The following is a 17,716-nucleotide window of genomic DNA, read 5'->3' on the forward strand; positions in this document are numbered from 1 at the left end:
AGGGGGGGGGGGATAGAATAAACGGAAATTATATTTAATCGACGCCGATGAAAGCGTATCGAGAGAAGCTTGATAAATTATATCTGATACATAAATTTTTATTTGCGCCTTCTCGAATGCTCCCGTCTCGGAAAATTGATTTATTGATACCGTCGGCGATGGCCGTTTATCGACAAAACTTTGCACACGTCGTTTCTGACGTCGGAATCTGCACGGCGCGAAGATAAGATCCGCGAGATCATCCCAGATGGACTTTGATAAACATCACAACGTGAGACAACGTCAGTCATGAAAAATTTATAGTACTTTTAATTACATTTATAAGGCGAATATACTGTATTGAATTAATCAAAAATTTATATTATACAATGTTGGAAATTCTGTGTTATATTGATGCAGCAAGAAACTTATTCAAAATTACTCTCAGATTTTTATATTACATTTTGCATGATACATTATTTTGATCATTTTTCTTTTATAGAGAAATATATATATATATATATATATATATATATATATATATATATACATGTATATATATATATATGCACACACACACACACATTATAATTATTATTTAAAAGAAAAAAATAAACTGCGTAATCGTTTTCCTTAGCAGTAAAATATTTTTTTCGTGTGATTTATATGACATAAAGAGGATGATAAAAAAAATATAAAAGGAATATAAAAGGAAATATAAAAGGAAAGGAACGCAAAAAGTTATCAAAATTTGCATAAAAATAATACGTCATGTAAAATATAATATGAAAATCTAAGTGTAGCTTTCAGTTACTTTGTTGCTGCATCAATATAGCAGAAAATTTACATTAATATATGGTGTAGTTTTAACCAATTAATACACTTGCTTCATAAATATCACGAAAAAAAATTGACAAGTTTCCGTCTGTCTCCATTCCATGTCTGTCTCACACGTTGTGACAATCTTTCTTTTATATTTCTATTTCTACACTGAGAAAAAAATTTACTAAATTTCAAAAAACGTTTGCTTGGATGATACTGTGAAGATATTTGTTTAAATTAATTATTTTTTAAAATTAAATAAAGAAGTTTTAAATATAAATTTGTTTCTTTAATTTTAGAAAATAATTACTTAATTTAAACAAATATCTTCACAGTATCATCCAAGCAAACGTTTTTTGAAATTTAGTAAATTTTTTTCTCAGTGTATTTCATTCTATGTAAATATCTCTATGTGATATGGATAATAATTACAAGTGGTACATGAACTACTTGTAACCTTTACAGACCGACTGGTACAGTTACTGCCAAGTTTACATGTATCTGTCTGTCTGAGATACGATGATTTTGTTACCGATTTCGTCTCATCTGTCATCAGCCAATTGGCGCAGGCTTTCGAGTTTGCAACGAGAGGGTTCTTTGAACTCGGTCTCTCGCGTCGTTTGTGAACGCGTGGGATTTCTGGTATCGAGATAGGTCGTTTCATATAGGTCGTAGGTTTGTTGTTTCAGTGATGCGGTGGTGCGAAAACCCCCATCGTTAAGGCTCGTCTACAACACGCGGCGTAAGTTTGGCGTAAGTTAGAGTGCGAATAATTGCGATTATGATTTCGCTTACTTAAAAGAAATAACTTCCTATGATGAGGGAGTTAGAGTATGAACGTAAGAAATATTGGGTAGATCCGTAAGTTTGTGCGGATTTTTAAACAAAATTGAAATACATTTTATTCTTTTAACTATATTTATGAGGTAAATATACTGTATTGAATTAATCATAAAATTTACATCATGTAATAATGAAAATTCTGTGTTATATGGATGCAGCAAGAAACTTACTCAAAATTACTCTCAGATTTTTATCTTATATTTTGTTAAAAATAATTTTAATCAATATCATGACATTCTGCTCGACAATCTATTAGCATCTTCCACATAATTTCATAATTCCCCTCTCGTAAAACTCTTGTGCTTTTCTATCGAAGAAACGTTCCGAGTGATTTTTTACGTCTTCTAAAGAAGCGAAGTTTATACTGTCAAGGGAATTCTGTAATGAGCGAAACAGATGATAATTGAATGGGGCAATGTCGGGTAAATATGATGAATGAGACAAAACGTCCCAGTTAAACTCTAGCAATTTGTACGGAAATTGAATAACATAATGTGTCGTCAAAATTCATTAATATCTTACATTTTCAAGCCGCAAAAACGACATCCGTAGTTTTTCAAACATTATTACTTACACTATAAAATATATTCTGAAATGTTAGCTATAAAGCATATTTCACGCAACACAATGTCTAAAATAGGGACATAACCCCTTGTCCACAACCTTGCTTTAATTCTTAAGCCGTAAGAAATTGACCAACCGCAGTTGATTATTTTTAAAATACCTTACAACAACGTGATTATTTTTAAAATACCTTACAACAACGAAAAGATACAGTCAGCGATAGAAAGGCCGCAATATTTTTTTCTAAAAGTTTTACATGACACGTTCAAATGCATTAGAAAAAAATTTTATTTAATAATTCTCAAAAAAATTTTTTTTTTTGCGATCTTTCTATACAAATGTAAGATCGATGAAAATTTTTTAGGGGCAATGGTCTGTCAGATTTTCAAACATATCTTATACAGTAGCGAAACGGTACTGCCAGTAAGACGAGAAAGATCGCAATATCTTTTCAATAAATCTCGCAACAAAGTTGGTCAATTTATTACGGCTTAAAGATTAAAGCAAGGTTGTGGACAAGAAGTAAGATGTATAAAAGACGTCTTAAAGACATCTCTCAGACGTCAGAATATAAGACGTCTCTAAGACGTCTTTATGATGTCTTATGTCCCGATTTTAGACGTTTTGTTATATGGGATACATAGATAGCCAACTGCGTGCATGGAACTGTTCTCCTAATACTAACATGCGAATGCTAGCTAGGCAAAAATCCACACGAGCTTATGTAGGTCGCGACTCAATAAATTACTTTTATTTCTTATTCCAATTTACACCAGGCTTACTCTGCGCAATTCAAACGAGCCTTCAGGTCGGGGTCCAGCTGCATGTAGGCTCTTTTACTTCGCGTATTGGCGATGTGGGTGAAGAAAGTCGCGAGAGTCGCGAGAAGACGAGAGTGACAAGGCTCACGACAAACGCGCCCTACGTTCTCGCTTGATCGATAAATCGAAAAGCGTGCTCGCGCTCGCCGAGATATATCTCCAATTTTTTGTAGCGCGCGCTCTTCCATCCGCCGCGCCTGCACGCGGAAAAACATGCAGCGACGAAAAGAAAGACGAAAAATCGAACACAAATAATTGCACCCGCGAGAGCATATCCCGGCTTGTGTTGCCCGGCTCACAAACATTTTGCGCGCACTAGAAACAGACAGAGATCGACGTAGCTATGTCAAACGCAAACATTTACTTCACGTCACGGGGCTATTTATGTTGCATATATCGATATCGCCCGCGGTCGTTGATAGGACGCGCTATTAATCGACAACGCGAATCGCATACAGCGACCGGTCGGACGTTGTCGCGAGGCGATATGCGTCATTGTCCTGCAATATGCAGAGCGTGTATTTGAAGTAACAATCGTTGTCGCGGAAAATCGACTCGTATTAGAGGAGGGGAGGAAGGGAGGGAGGGGGAAGAATCGATGTGTTGCAAGAATCGTTGATAACTTCGTTCGAGGGAGAGATAAGTGATTTTACAAGCGCGAAATCGAATGACTGTTAGAAAAGTAGTGCTGGATAACGGTGGCAAATATTTTGATCGCACGTGTAAGTCGATGGCAGAAAGATTGTAACGCTTTTATCGATCCTCATAATCTCAGAACACATCCGGTGCCTAAAGGGGAAAAATTTATTTTCCGAGAATTACGACAAAACACGTTTCTCTGTGTGTGCATTTGGGGTGTGTTGCGAGATTTATTGAAAAGATATTGCGACCTTTCTCGTCTTACTGGCAATACCGTTTCGCTACTGTATAAGATACGTTGGAAAATCTAACAGACCATTGCCCCTAAGAAATTTTCATCGATCTTACATTTGTACAGAAAGATTGTAGAAAAAAATTGTTTTGAGAATTATTAAATAACAATTTTTTCTAATGCATTTGAACGTGTCGTGTGAAACTTTTAGGAAAAAATATTGTGGTCTTTCGCTGACTGTATCTTTTCGTTGTTGTAAGGTATTGTCGAAAAATTTGAGAAATTTTTGTAAATCCTTAATGGATTTCCATCAATTTTCATGCAAATGCAGAAAGACCATTTTTACCTTTAGAATCGATATCCAATAGAAATTTTACAGATTTCTGAGAATTAATGAAACAATCCTTTTCATTAATTTTTCATTAGTTTTTTTTATGTTGCATTCGAATATGCTGTGAAACTTATTGAAAAAATGTCCTTTCTGCTACTGATGGTATTGTTTCATTAATCTGTAAAATACATTTCAAAATCTAACAAACATTTTTATAAATCCCTAATAAATTCCCAATTTTATGCTCATGCAGAAAGATGGCAAAGTTTTTATTTTCACGAACTCCAGAATGCGCTTGTGATATATCCAATAGAAAAATTAACTTCTCGAAAATTACTATAAAACAAATTTTTTATTGCATTTAAATATGTTCCGCGGAAATTATTTTAAAAAAATATTGTGATATTTGTGCCATTGAGCACATTATTTCATCACTGTTCAGGAAAGAAATAAAGATTAGTTAGTCTTTTGAATTAAACTATGCGCGCGCACCGACCCTAAAGCCTATTTAGTGTGCGTTCGGAAACGTCATCCGGGTGCATCCGTTGCTTTGGAGAGAAATACGAGAGTGAGATGAAAAGAGAGGGAAAGTGCCAAGGTGATGTTTCCGAACGCACTCTTACATGTCGCTACAATCGCGGAGCAACATCCGGCTATTGTGTGAGAGCAGTTTTCCCCATTTGGGGTGTGTTGGCCACGTGGTTGGAAGGCAGTTCCGTTTTTGCCTGTGTGCTCACCACGTGTTTGGAAAAGAGCCTCACGTTCCTAGCTTGACCCAAGAAACAGAAAATTAAAAATGTGAAACAGCAGAATAAATCATTAGTTATTTAAGTAGAGAATAAGTTTACAAAAATAATCACATCATTATGAGTAAGGCACAAACTCTTCATTACGGAAACACTGCACCTTTCAGCGTCCACAGAAAAGATCCACGTTATACAATTATACTAAAACAGTTACTTTATATAAAACATCTTTAAAAATCCGACAAACCTTCTCAAGTCTCTAATATATTTTCATCAATTTCATTTGTGCGGAAAATTGCAAGGTTCTTACCTCGATAAACATCAGAATACCTCTGATATTCAATTTAAAAAATTAGATATTTAATCTCTGATATTTAATTTAAAAATTTTCTAGGGATTATTAAAAAAAAGAACTTTTCTATATCGCATTGGGATACGCAGCGCGGAACTTACTAAAAAAATATATATTGTGATCTTCCTGCTAAGCATACTGTGTGAGGATGATTAAAAATCTGACAAACATCCGCAAGCCCCTTGTGAATTTCCGTCGAACTCTTGCAGCTTTCGACACTCGAAGCCGACGATACGAGCGAAGGGAGCTGGCCGGCCGAAGATGACGAGCGCGAAACGCGCTTTCGCTCCGAAAATAACGCGGCCGTTCGCCGCGGTACGGCGGAATCTCGCCGCTCGCAATTTTAGAAGCCGCAAAGTCGATCGTCGCGTTCCCTCGCGCGGCCAAGTGACGAGGAAGAGAGACAGACTGGCAGGTAGGGAGGGTGGCACGGAGTGCACAGCGAAACGAGAGAGCTTCGTTCTCCCAGACAACGCGCGTCGGTTCCTCGCGTCGTAAAACTCCATCGCCACGTTCCCACGTGAATCATCTCGTCGGCCGGCTCTCTCCGTCGTATCCTCTCCGTCGCCCATCAGCGCGAACGACCGCGCTATGGAACCCTTTCGCGAGCGCTTCAGGTGAGGTCATCTCCTCCTCCTCGTCACACGCTCACGCGCGTTCGTTGAAATTCATCAACGAGATTCATCCCTCGGCTCAACGAGTTCGCGGAATTCATTTGTCCCGCGGTATCGATACAATTATGCGTTAATCCCAGCCGCCTCTGGGGTGCGCGGGCGCGCGCGTGTCGTCTGCCTGGAATTAACAGTGCGGCGGTGTGTGGATATATAGGAACAGACTCCGCGTGCAGGAATCTCTATTTCGATGTAGTCTCGACCCGATGACGAGTTGTCACTCACTGCGTGCTCGCGAACACGAAATTGTGGAATACGTTGCGAAAATCGACGAGGTGCTTCCACATTGACCGAACGACGAGCTTCCGTTGTGCGCGATTGTGCATCCCGTAGACTGATTTCGTGGCGAAGAACAAACGATTCCTTCACGTTCTCGTTTGTACTATCTGCAATTAAAAGCTGCCTTTAATTGCTCTTGCTTGCTGCAAGAGACTGCGATTAAGAGAAGATCGAATCTTCGTCCTGCTCTCTTAAAGTGAATCAGCGAAAATGCTTCTGATCGAATCAGTCAGAGGAGTATAATTTCACCGCTAATCAGTGAATATTCACTGATTTTAGTGGAAACACTCCCGCTTTACAGCTTCATCTTATGTCCCATTGATTTTGAAGTGGAAGTAAGATTTTATTGTAAAATTTATAGTACACAAATCCGTTTTATGTCGTGCCAAACACGACTTTCCGCGTTTGTGGCCGTGGACTTAACAAATCCCGTGCGATTTGCGTGCAATTACGTCACCGTCACCGTCTGTGTATGTAAACTACATCAATAATAAGAATAGTCGTTGCTATCAACTGATTCTTTCAGCGAAATTTTACTGATTGCTGCGCTATATTTATAAATGAACCTCACCAGTTGTAAATATAGCGTGTTTCAGTGAAGAATACAATAATTGCACTTGAGAGAGTGTAGTTGTGCGACTTGTAGGACTAAAGGATCTTTCACATCGAGTAAGCTTGCACCGTGTAAACCGTATTACTTTGGTTTGCAGATGCCTTTCACGCTGTAAAGTGATCCTCGTCGAAAGGAGCTGTACACTTACGATGGGCAAGCTTTTGAGTCTTTTGGCTCGGGACGAGTCTACCTGTTGCACGCCTCAAAAGTACGACGTCTTCTTAGATTTCGAAAGTAAGTGCTACATTTCGTTATTTCTTTCGCGTGGGGAGTTTCGACGTTGATTCGCGCGATTTGCATACACGCTGGTGTTTCGTAACTTTGTCTCTAATTAAATATCATTTGAGAAATATCATCTTATGTAGCGTTACATATATAAATACTGTGTAACAAAGTAGCTAATCTCGAACGTCGGAGAAAGCGATAGACCCGCGTTAGCATTTTACTTTGTTTTTAATTAAATATCCTTGAGGCAGCGTTGTATATATATTTTATGTAACAAAGAAGCTTATTTCTAACGTCGGAGGTAAATAAAGCAATAAATACACACAGAAAAATATATACCGTGTTCAAGACAATGTTATTCACTTGTTTCAAATATCTTATAAGTTTATATTCGTAAATCTCTATCAAACTTATCTATTTATTTATCTATCAAATTTATTCATTTAAAATACATTCTAAATCCTATGTTTAGCATTTTAGTCAAGAATATTAAATCAAAGCAAAAGTTCGGCTTATTTTCTACAATTCATTCACTTCTGCATGTCGAACCAATTTTTTTTATGATAAAATTTTGTTATAATATTCTGGTAAAAAGAATAAATCCTTCTTTTGAGTACATGATAATATATATGAACTTTTAAACATATAAAAAATATATATATAGAAACATTATATATATATTTTTTTTTTCTTTTAAGGCTACATAAGCTAGATAGACAGGTGTAAATTTGACAGCAACTTTATTTTTAAAGGTTGTGTTTCTTACAAGTTCATATGGCATGCATACTTGTATCATAAAAAACGGCGAGATAGAATCACGAAATAAATACGAAATAGTGAAAATTTGCTAGAAACAATATGTCGCGTGAAATATAATATAGGAATTTGAGCGCAATTTTTAATAGGTATCTTTATATTTAATAAGTATCGATTTTTAATAAGTATATTAATAAGTATTATAAGCAGTAGAATCATATTTTTCTGTGTGTACTCGCTAATATTTTGCGACTTCGATTTCAATTAAATACCCTTCGAATCGTCCTTTAAAAGGCAGCGTTATACAGAAATACTGTGTAACAAAGAAGCTTGCATGCAACGTCGACGGTAGCTCTAGATTCTGCCCGATAAGGAATTTTGCTCGATTGTCGCAACGTATGTGTGCCGTTCGCTTATTTGCAGATGCGCAGCCATCGGATATCGAGCGCGAGACGTTCGAGGCGGTGCAGAGAGTGCTGAAAAACTCCGAATCCATTCTGGAGGAGATACAGTGCTACAAGGGAGCCGGGAAAGAAATCCGCGAGGCGATTTCGGCGCCCACGGAAGAATGCCAGCGGAAAGCCTACCTAACCGTGGCACCGTTGGTCGCGAAGCTCAAACGATTCTACGAGTTCTCGCTGGAATTAGGTATGCGGCACGCCTCATTAATCGTATTGACTGTACGACGCTACTTCCTCTCTCTCCCTCTCTCCCCCCATAAATAGATGTTGCACGCCACGCCTCGAAAATTCGATAACGACACGGATATCGGGAAAACTTCAACCCGCGCGCCCGCAAAATGCTCTCAGCCGCGCGCAAGCGACGCGAGCTTTTAATTAGACTAAGTATCGACGGTTATCGGAGGTGTTCGCGAGAAATGACTTTTCGCCGCCTGACTTTTCGACGCAGCGAACGCGAATTACTTCATTTATGTCCCGCTGGTCCAAATAGAATTCTAAATGTCGTGGTTAAAGGGATATGCCACACACATATACACATACATATACTTGAAAACAATATCGATGAAATACTGACTTTTCTCTGCAAAGTTTGCATCGTCTTAGCGTCGCGCAGAATTACAAATGCTTTTATACACTAAAAGTACATGTAATACTGAATTGAAGCGTTATTTAATATATGACAAAAACAATAAAAAATTTAACATCTTGAGCTGTTAATTCGTATAAATATTTGCTTGATTTAAAAGTTCTGCAGTTTGTAAAATAACGTATCACACATATTTTTGCCCCGCTAACGACAATTTTAAGAAACCTTTCTGTATTTGTATTTTAAGAAACCTTTCTGTTTGCAATTAAATTTAAAAGTTTACAAACGTATGAAAAATTTGCAGAAAGTAGTGCGTAGTTATGTATCCTGCTAGCATGGTAAAACAAAGCAGCACACATTTATATAAGATGTATATGTACAAGAAATACGAAAATGATAGTATGATTTGGACAGTGACGATCGCCTTTACGTTGTAGACACTTTTGGAGTTCGTCATCCATTTCAGCATCCTTTTAAAGGACGATGAATAAAATAGACTGACTTTTTTCCTAAAAAGTGCAATGTAATTTATACACGTAATATTACATTTTTTGGGTCGCTGAATATCATGGTGGCATTTTTATCCGTCTGAAAATCCGACAGAAAAATGACCAAAATTTGCCTTAAAGGACTCAAAATAAGTTACACTTTGAGTAGTAATTAATATTATTAATTGTATTAAATCAACTATATTAATATTAATTTAATTGTACGGGCATCACCGGAAGATTACACGGAATTAAATGTTACGTTTAATGTAATACGGATAATTGATATTGACATCGACAATGTTCGGATACTACTCGAGATAGTGCGAATCAAACGAACCAATAACTGAGCACTCGAAGAAAATCTTGTTATTGGAGTGAAAATTATCTAGAGCAAACGAGCAATTAGTTAAGATGGATATATGACTAGCACTGTAACTTCGTGTACGATTTGTATTCGTTCTCTAAATTTTTTTAGTGAAATTTTACTCGAAAAAAATAGAATAACAGTCGGATCACTCAAATTCGAGTTATTTTTCACTCCTATAGAGTGAATTATCCCCTCTGAATCGTCGAATGAATATTTCACTCGAAATTGAAGAATAAATCTGACTCACTCTACTGCCAGGGGAACACATCCATTGCAATCGATGGGAATATCCACTCATATGGAATCAGAATTTACTCTAATATTGAGTGAAACATTCACTCTTGTAAGTAGCAATATTTTCACCATCAAATTTTCACTTGAATGAAAATACTGCTACTTTCACCTCAAGAAATTTAGAGAGTAATCAACATAGGTGACAGAAAGTCTATACCTCAATTATTTGTAAAATTCAACAAGAACCTCAATGATCACTTTACTGTGCGATTCGTTACTTTTCACAAATCTCTCTCTCTCTCTCTCTCTCTTTCTTTCTCTTTTTTTTATTTAATTTTGACGGCCGACAATGATAACGATCCCGTTTGTTTGCCCACACGCGCAGAAAGGGTTGTGCCGAAAATTCTGGGGCAACTGTGTTCGGGAAACCTCTCGCCGACGCAACATCTGGAGACCCAGCAGGCGTTGGTCAAGCAGTTGGCGGAGATACTGGAATTCGTGCTGAAGTTCGATGAGTTTAAGATGAAAACGCCGGCGATTCAGAACGATTTCAGTTATTATCGCAGGACATTGACGAGGGCGTCGCTGGCGCGACAGGACAACGCTGAAAAGGACCTAATCGTCGGCAACGAGCTCGCCAACCGAATGTCCTTGTTCTACGCCCACGCGACACCCATGCTGCGAGTTCTGAGTCACGCGACCATTACCTTCTTGATGGATGTAAGTGGTATCACCTCTCTCTCTCTCATTCTCTCTCTCTCTTTCTCTGTCTGTCTACATTGTTCCCGTCCGCGACGTAGCCGGGACAATTATTGATCCGGCCAGATGCTAACTGATGGCAATTAGGCGAAATTCTGCGGTAATCCAGGCCTCCTCGGTATATGCGCCTTAATTGACGTATTCCGATGCCGCCACTGGCAACGAAAGGCAACGCTCTGTTTCGCGCCGAATTATGCGAGACGTAGAGTCGTTATTCGCTTCGTTGAGATCGAGAGCTCGGGCTTATAATGTATGTATGTAATATATCACGATATATTAATGTATCTTCTTCAAAGATCGCGAACATATGAAACTCGCCGCGAGTAACTCTTCGGGGGAAAATTGACGATTCCACATTAAGGGGATGCCGTGACGCGGAAATTTTATCAACAAGATACTGACAAGTTCTCTCAAAGTTTACGTCGTATTGGTTGGACAGAATTACAAGTGCATTCACACAATGAAGTACAAATTAGTTCAAGTATAGAAGTGAGTAGGAGCAATACTCAATATGTGACGGAAACAATTCAAAATTTAAAACTTGACATCTTGAGCTGTCAGTTAGTGTGAATATTTTCCTGATACAATAATTCAGCTTATATATTCCAAATGTGTGTTTGCTCGGTTCAAGAAAATTTCAAAGAATATTTCTGTACCTTTGTAATTGAATTTAGAGTAGCTTGAAAATATACGAAAAGTTTGCAAAAAGATTTCTACATTGTGTGTGTGAAAATATATCTAAAAAATAAAAAAAATTTTTTATTCTCTCTTTCTCTTTTCTCTCCATAGATATTAATAACATATTTACTTAAATCTAAATCTAAATCCTTTTATTTAAGTAGAATAAGTAGTTTCATGAAGAGCTAATATATTTTAAGAAAATGTATATTTTCTTATTTGAAAAAATATTTTACATTAATACAAATAAATATTGTAATCCATAATAATGGTATTAATAATGTTATTAGTATTCTTCGAATAAATATTGTATGTTGTATTTCTTAGACATGTTTTCTCTCAGTGTAGATACAAGAAATACGCGTAATCGTGTGTTTATTTGACATGACGTTTTGACGATCGCCTTTACATTATCGACGTTTCTGGCATTTGTCATCCACTTTGACATCCCCTTAATAGTTATGAGATTTTCTAAATCAAGCTCACGTAATAGCTCATGGAGCTCCGAAATGTACATTCTGTACGATCTGGATGCATGTTCTCTTATCATATCTCAGTGAGATATTTCCAGAAAAATAGCTCATGCATCGATTATCCGAGCGCGCAGATATTTTTCCACAGCACATTGAATTATTCGTTTTCGTCAGTATTGATCGCGATGACAAACAACCGCGATCGACACGAGATGTAATGACGGGGAAAAAGTTTGTCGACGCGAATAATGGGTCTGCTGAAGCAGAAAATTGACATGCATCCTGCTCTGCGATTTAAATTATCCCCTAGACTCCATGTGAATTGCACCAATCAAACGAGTAAAAATAACACGACGAGAAGTTCGATGTGCGCTCTAATTAAAATCGATTACGAAATAATACCGCGATATCGAAATGGTATCGTTGATTTGCGCATCGCAAAAATATGTGTATTTCACGGTGAGGCTGTGTATTTGCGACACGGACTCTGTGATACACATCAGGGGGTGAAAAGGTCATTGGCGAAGGGAGGAGGAAAAAAAATTCAACTGATTGGATGAACAAATTGCACACAAATAGAAGAAATTGTTGATTGATTGATCATTCATCAAATCGTTTGTCTTTCTTTCCAGAACGAAGACATCGCGAGGGAGAACATAACGGAAACGCTCGGTACAATGGCGAAAGTGTGTTTGCGAATGTTGGAAAATCCGTAAGTATCTTAAGGAGATCTACGTTTCGGGAGAAAGAGAGAGAAAGAGAGAGAGAGAGAGAGAGAGAAGGAGCGGGGGGAATTTCTCGCTGTGGCTAATTCGGGAAATATCTTCCCCCAGGAATCTGTTGGCGCAATTCCAACGTGAGGAGACCCAGCTCTTTGTTTTAAGGGTTATGGTGGGTCTGGTGATCCTCTATGATCACGTACATCCCCAAGGTGCCTTCGTAAAGGGTTCGAACGTGGATGTGAGTACCGGCAGAATCCGCGTCGCGAACGTTCGCAATGCGTGACTCGTCCTTTCCGTTGGCGCTTCTTCGAGTGACGATTTTTGTGGGTTTCCACAGGTGAAGGGCTGTGTGAAGCTGTTGAAGGACCAACCGCCTTGCAAGAGCGAAGGCCTACTGAACGCCCTGCGCTACACCACGAAGCACTTGAACGAGGAGAACACGCCGAAGAACATAAAGAACCTGTTGGCCGCATGATTACCGAAGCAGCGCGGCTGCTGCATCAGGACCTGAGGCACAGTCGGCCGCATTTATTCGCGGACACTTCTCGAACGGTATCGTCGTTCTCGTACGACCGTCTCTGCGTCTTCGCGCGCGGAAGGTCCCCTCGCCGTCACACGTAAGACGTGGCCCGCGCGTCCGGACCGGGGTTGGTGAAACGCAACACGCGTGGTCGAAAGCTGCCCGTTAACTGCCGAGAAACGCGAAGTCTCCGAACAGCGACAGTCGCTAGCGGCGCGTATAATGACAAAATACTAATAATAATAATAATAATAATAATAACAATAATAATAATAATGATGAATAATCGTTAATGTAACGATCGAGTACAGCCAAGCGTCCGGTCGTTGCGTGCTCCTCTTATTTTCCTACGATCATCCGAAAGTACATTAATCCTTATTATTATCACCAACGACGTCACTTGGGATCGATTTTTCTATAGCAGTTTATATTTCAACTTTAAATTTAATTTTAAACTTAAACTTTCAATTTAATTTTATATAATTTAACTTAAGTTTCAATTTCAATTTAAATGTAGACTTTAGTTTTAATTCCGTTGAAATCAAGTGAAATATATGCAAACTGAAATAAGTGCTAGGTCTATTTATGCGGGATTAGAGAGAGAAAGAGAGGGAGAAGGAGAGAGAGAAAGAGTGTACCTGAATATCTCGAATGGCTCTGTCTTTATCTATCCTTTGTTGATTCTATTGTATCTTATCCTCCCCATTTTCAATCGCAGTGTAACTCAGACAAGGATGAGTGAGAAAACAGGGACCTCTCCTATTCTCTCATCCTATATGGCAGCGCATATTCCAGTTAGTATATATTTAGTTCAAACAAGTCGAATTCATTGTTAGAACAGAGCTTAAACTTTCCAGATAACCAACTGTACATGGAAATTCGGCAACAACTTTACTAGCCGATTTATGAAGGTTGTGTCCCTTATAAGTGACCTATATATGACATTCATATTTGTCACATAGAAAGACGAAAATGATAAAAATTTACTCAAAACAATATGTTGTATACAAAATTTAACATGTGGAAATTGAAGTGCAACTTTTTAATACATTTGTTGCTGCAGCGATATAATACAAAATTTTCATTACTATATGATGTAGATTTGATGATTAATTTAATATTCGTCTTATGGATATAATTGAAGAAATAGCAAAGTTTCCATTATCGACTATCTTACATTGTGATAAATATGAAAGTCAATGTGAATCTAAGTGCAAAACTTATCTAAGTTTAAAATCACTATTGTAAAATTGGCTCTTATATATATATATATATATATATATATATATATATATATATATATATACATTTAGGAAAACAAGACGACGCAAGTATTATTTTACCTTTGTTATTCATTGAACATAGAATAATGACAGAATAATGCCTATATCGATTTGTGTTACTAAACGGAAAACATCCACTGTCACTGTCACTTTCAAATGACTTCATTCCAACGAAAGAAGTATCGTCGCGTCGCGACAGATCTTTCATGTCTTCGTTTCCTCTAAACGTTAAACGTTCTCACAAGACACTCGTCGACAATCGACGCTTTGACCTTAGCAGTGAGTCGCGCGAGTCACCAGTTCGTAGAGTTTGCATTTTTCTCAACGATAGGAGGAGAAGCGAAAACGAAAGTAATCGCTAGAAATTTTTACGACCGGATATTCACAGTGCACGGCGACGTTTGTCCTTCTATGCAGACACAGCGTTCCAACAGTCGCGGGGTAGTTTTATTAAGCCATGATTTCCACCCGGACGGCATGAGAAGTTAATTACGGCATATCATATATAGTGTATTTAGGGTAATTTGGAGTGTGGACTTTTGACGGTGTTACGGAACAGGAGAAGGAGAGAGAGAGGGAGCGGGAGAGAGAGCTTTAATCACGTTATGGATATTATGGAGATCTTTAGCTCTTGTTTACTTTGTTGAATAGCGAGCGAGAAAAGGATTATGGCCCGTGCTAACAGTCACTACTTGAAACTTGTCCCACTTGAGATACTCAGATATGAATTTAGAGGATTTGGATTGAATTTTCGTATTTGAATTGCACAATGTTTGCAATTTACATTTGCAATCGCGATTCAGCTGAAAGATTCGCATATCTAGCTCGAAATTCGAATTTGAGTAGCCCTCATTCGAGGTAAGTTTCCAGTAATGACTACTAATACGGCTCTATGAGAGCGGTTCGTAAGACGGCGGCGAGGTGTGTTGCGAGTCGCGAAGTCGAATATACTGCCGGATCGTCGGGTATGATCGAATAATCGATAATTTCGTTTCTTATCGCGTCGCAGTATTCGTATGTCTACCGAATATTCGGACATTTACAATCGAAAAACTGTCAAGTATTGTTGCACCAGATCTGAGTTGATGATCAATCTGAATGAATTATTCAGCGGGGAGCATCCTGTCCCGTCGACGAACGAAAGAACCAAAGATTGTTTCTTTTTAGTATATAGTAAAATTGCGAAGACACTTTGAGTGTGATTTATTAACGTCGATCTCGCGAGGGAAGGCGAGTCCTCCTCGTTTCAGCTCGTTTTCTCTTGCGACTGATATCAAATCTTAGAGAACCCATGGTCTCTTTATTATTATTATTATTATTATTATTATTATTATTATTATTATTATTATGATTGTATACCATTATTATTAATATTCTCATAAATTGTCCTGCCAATGAAAATTCTATTCGTAGTAACCAACAAACACTCACACGCGCTGCAAATCCAAGTGCGTTATTCTGGCTAAATTTCTCTTTTCATATTTTTTACCGTTTTAAGACACGCCGTTTAATACGTTTAACCGTATTAAATAATAATATTTATACATGTTAAATGACGTGATTAAAACCACAAGAAACGTGTAAAGAGAGCTTGAACCTAATTACACGCTTATGCGTTTTAAAAACAACTTGGATATACAGAGCAATGCCGCGATATATGTCAGCGTATCACGTTGTTGTTTACACGATAACACGGAAATTCACATGCGGTAATTTCTCATTTTGCGCTATTTTGTTGTATATTGCCCTCTTAACAATCCTTTCACACTTATGAGACCGATCTTTCACGCAAAACGTTTGGTTGAATTTACCAAACGTCTGGTGATACGATAAATGTACTGGAATTCCGGTTGAAGTTATCAAAATTCCGTTTAAGCTAACGAGATTCTAGTTAACTAGAACTTGCTGTTCGAATTGAACAGAATTCCTGGTAACTTCAATCGGAATTCCGACTTCTTCATATTTCATCAGACATTTGGTTAATCCAACTGAAATTCTTTTTGCATATTATAGACATTTCTTGCGTCAAGAATTCCGTCATGGTTTTGTGTTATTCGTACAATAATGGACCTTTTAAATAATCTATTTATTGTAATGGTAAAATATTATTTTGTTGTATTTTACATATACATAGGACTTCCAATTAGTCATATGCGTTCACGTATGCGATATTTTTGCAGATCGAAAGATTACTCGGTATTTCATTTTTTCGCATAGTTTTCGAAATAAAAATTCCGCATGAAACTTGTTGACGGGTGAGCCAAGATTTAAGACAGTTCACATAGCGCACATTTTCATTGTCACATCGAACAAATTTTCGCGACCAAATCACAGATATTTGAGAGATTGTTCCTTTTTCTATATGGCACAAATATCAGGGAGAACTTGTAGAAATTTTCAAGAAAGAGAGGAAAAAAAGAGAAGGAAAAAAGGGAAAGAGGGATAAAAACAGAGAAGAAGAGGAAAAAGGAAAGGGAGATGAAAAAAGAAAGAGAGCGAGAGAGAGAGAGAGAGCATTGACTTAGCGTAACGTCTCCCTGCAGGTTTTAAAGATTAACACTTTAAAGACTGTTTTGCCGATCATAATCTGGAGTCTGTGTAAGTATTATTACGTAACCGAGAAAATCACACGTTTAGATAAGATTACACCGGAAAAACGTTCGCCATTAGCGAATCTCAAACACACCCACGACTGTATATATATATATAGATTGTTATGACACACACACACACTATTGATATCCGCAAATATATTATACTATTGTACTGGCACTCAGATCGACAGGTGCCCCGAATTATTGCCTTGGAAATTTTTAAGGGAAACAAACGAAAATGCGAAAAAAAGAAACAACGGATACAGCATTCGGTTACTCTTGCGTACCTACCGTTTGTTGCGTACGCTTTATTTTATATAATTCAACGTCAATTGTGTGACACGAGAAATATTATTATTATTATTATTGCACGTATTACGATTGTATTTGCGGTTGCATTAAATTAAATTAATGTCCCCTGAAAAACCACGAGGTCTAATAATTGATTTCACTCTCTGGCACACGGAAAAATAACTAAATAAGGACCACAGATAAAACACTCACTGACGAGAAATAATATCTCTGTTATCTGTTATTTGTTTGTGTTAAAACTCGGTTGCGGTAACTAGCTGCAGAGCAATTGACTGAGTAGAAATCTCTCACAGAAATTTTGATGTTTTTACAACTGAGTTTTTCATCTCTGGTCCCCAGATAACAGAAAGTTCAACCACACTT

General features: G+C 37.6%; 1 protein-coding gene across 3 annotated transcripts in view; it reads left to right on the plus strand.

Moving 5' to 3' along the window:
* The window catches only part of LOC116848737 (protein FAM49B), a 51,112-nt gene extending 33,645 nt beyond the window's left edge, over nucleotides 1–17,467 (plus strand). For 2 of the 3 annotated variants that reach the window (XM_032825152.1, XM_032825153.1), the window contains exons 2-7: nucleotides 6,990–7,126; nucleotides 8,297–8,521; nucleotides 10,398–10,732; nucleotides 12,555–12,634; nucleotides 12,756–12,882; nucleotides 12,982–17,467. In XM_032825152.1, the coding sequence (XP_032681043.1) occupies nucleotides 7,042–7,126; nucleotides 8,297–8,521; nucleotides 10,398–10,732; nucleotides 12,555–12,634; nucleotides 12,756–12,882; nucleotides 12,982–13,119 (990 nt within the window). In that variant the 5' untranslated portion in view covers nucleotides 6,990–7,041 and the 3' untranslated portion in view covers nucleotides 13,120–17,467. Of the gene's footprint in view, nucleotides 1–5,804; nucleotides 5,947–6,989; nucleotides 7,127–8,296; nucleotides 8,522–10,397; nucleotides 10,733–12,554; nucleotides 12,635–12,755; nucleotides 12,883–12,981 lie in introns of those variants that run through there. The other variant, XM_032825151.1, reaches the window with a different exon arrangement.
* Nucleotides 17,468–17,716: the final 249 nt, after the last annotated feature.

Source organism: Odontomachus brunneus, unplaced genomic scaffold (genome assembly GCF_010583005.1).
Source record: "Odontomachus brunneus isolate Ranch 3 - 2012 unplaced genomic scaffold, Obru_v1 Obru_scaffold_099, whole genome shotgun sequence".
Lineage (NCBI taxonomy): Eukaryota > Metazoa > Arthropoda > Insecta > Hymenoptera > Formicidae > Odontomachus > Odontomachus brunneus.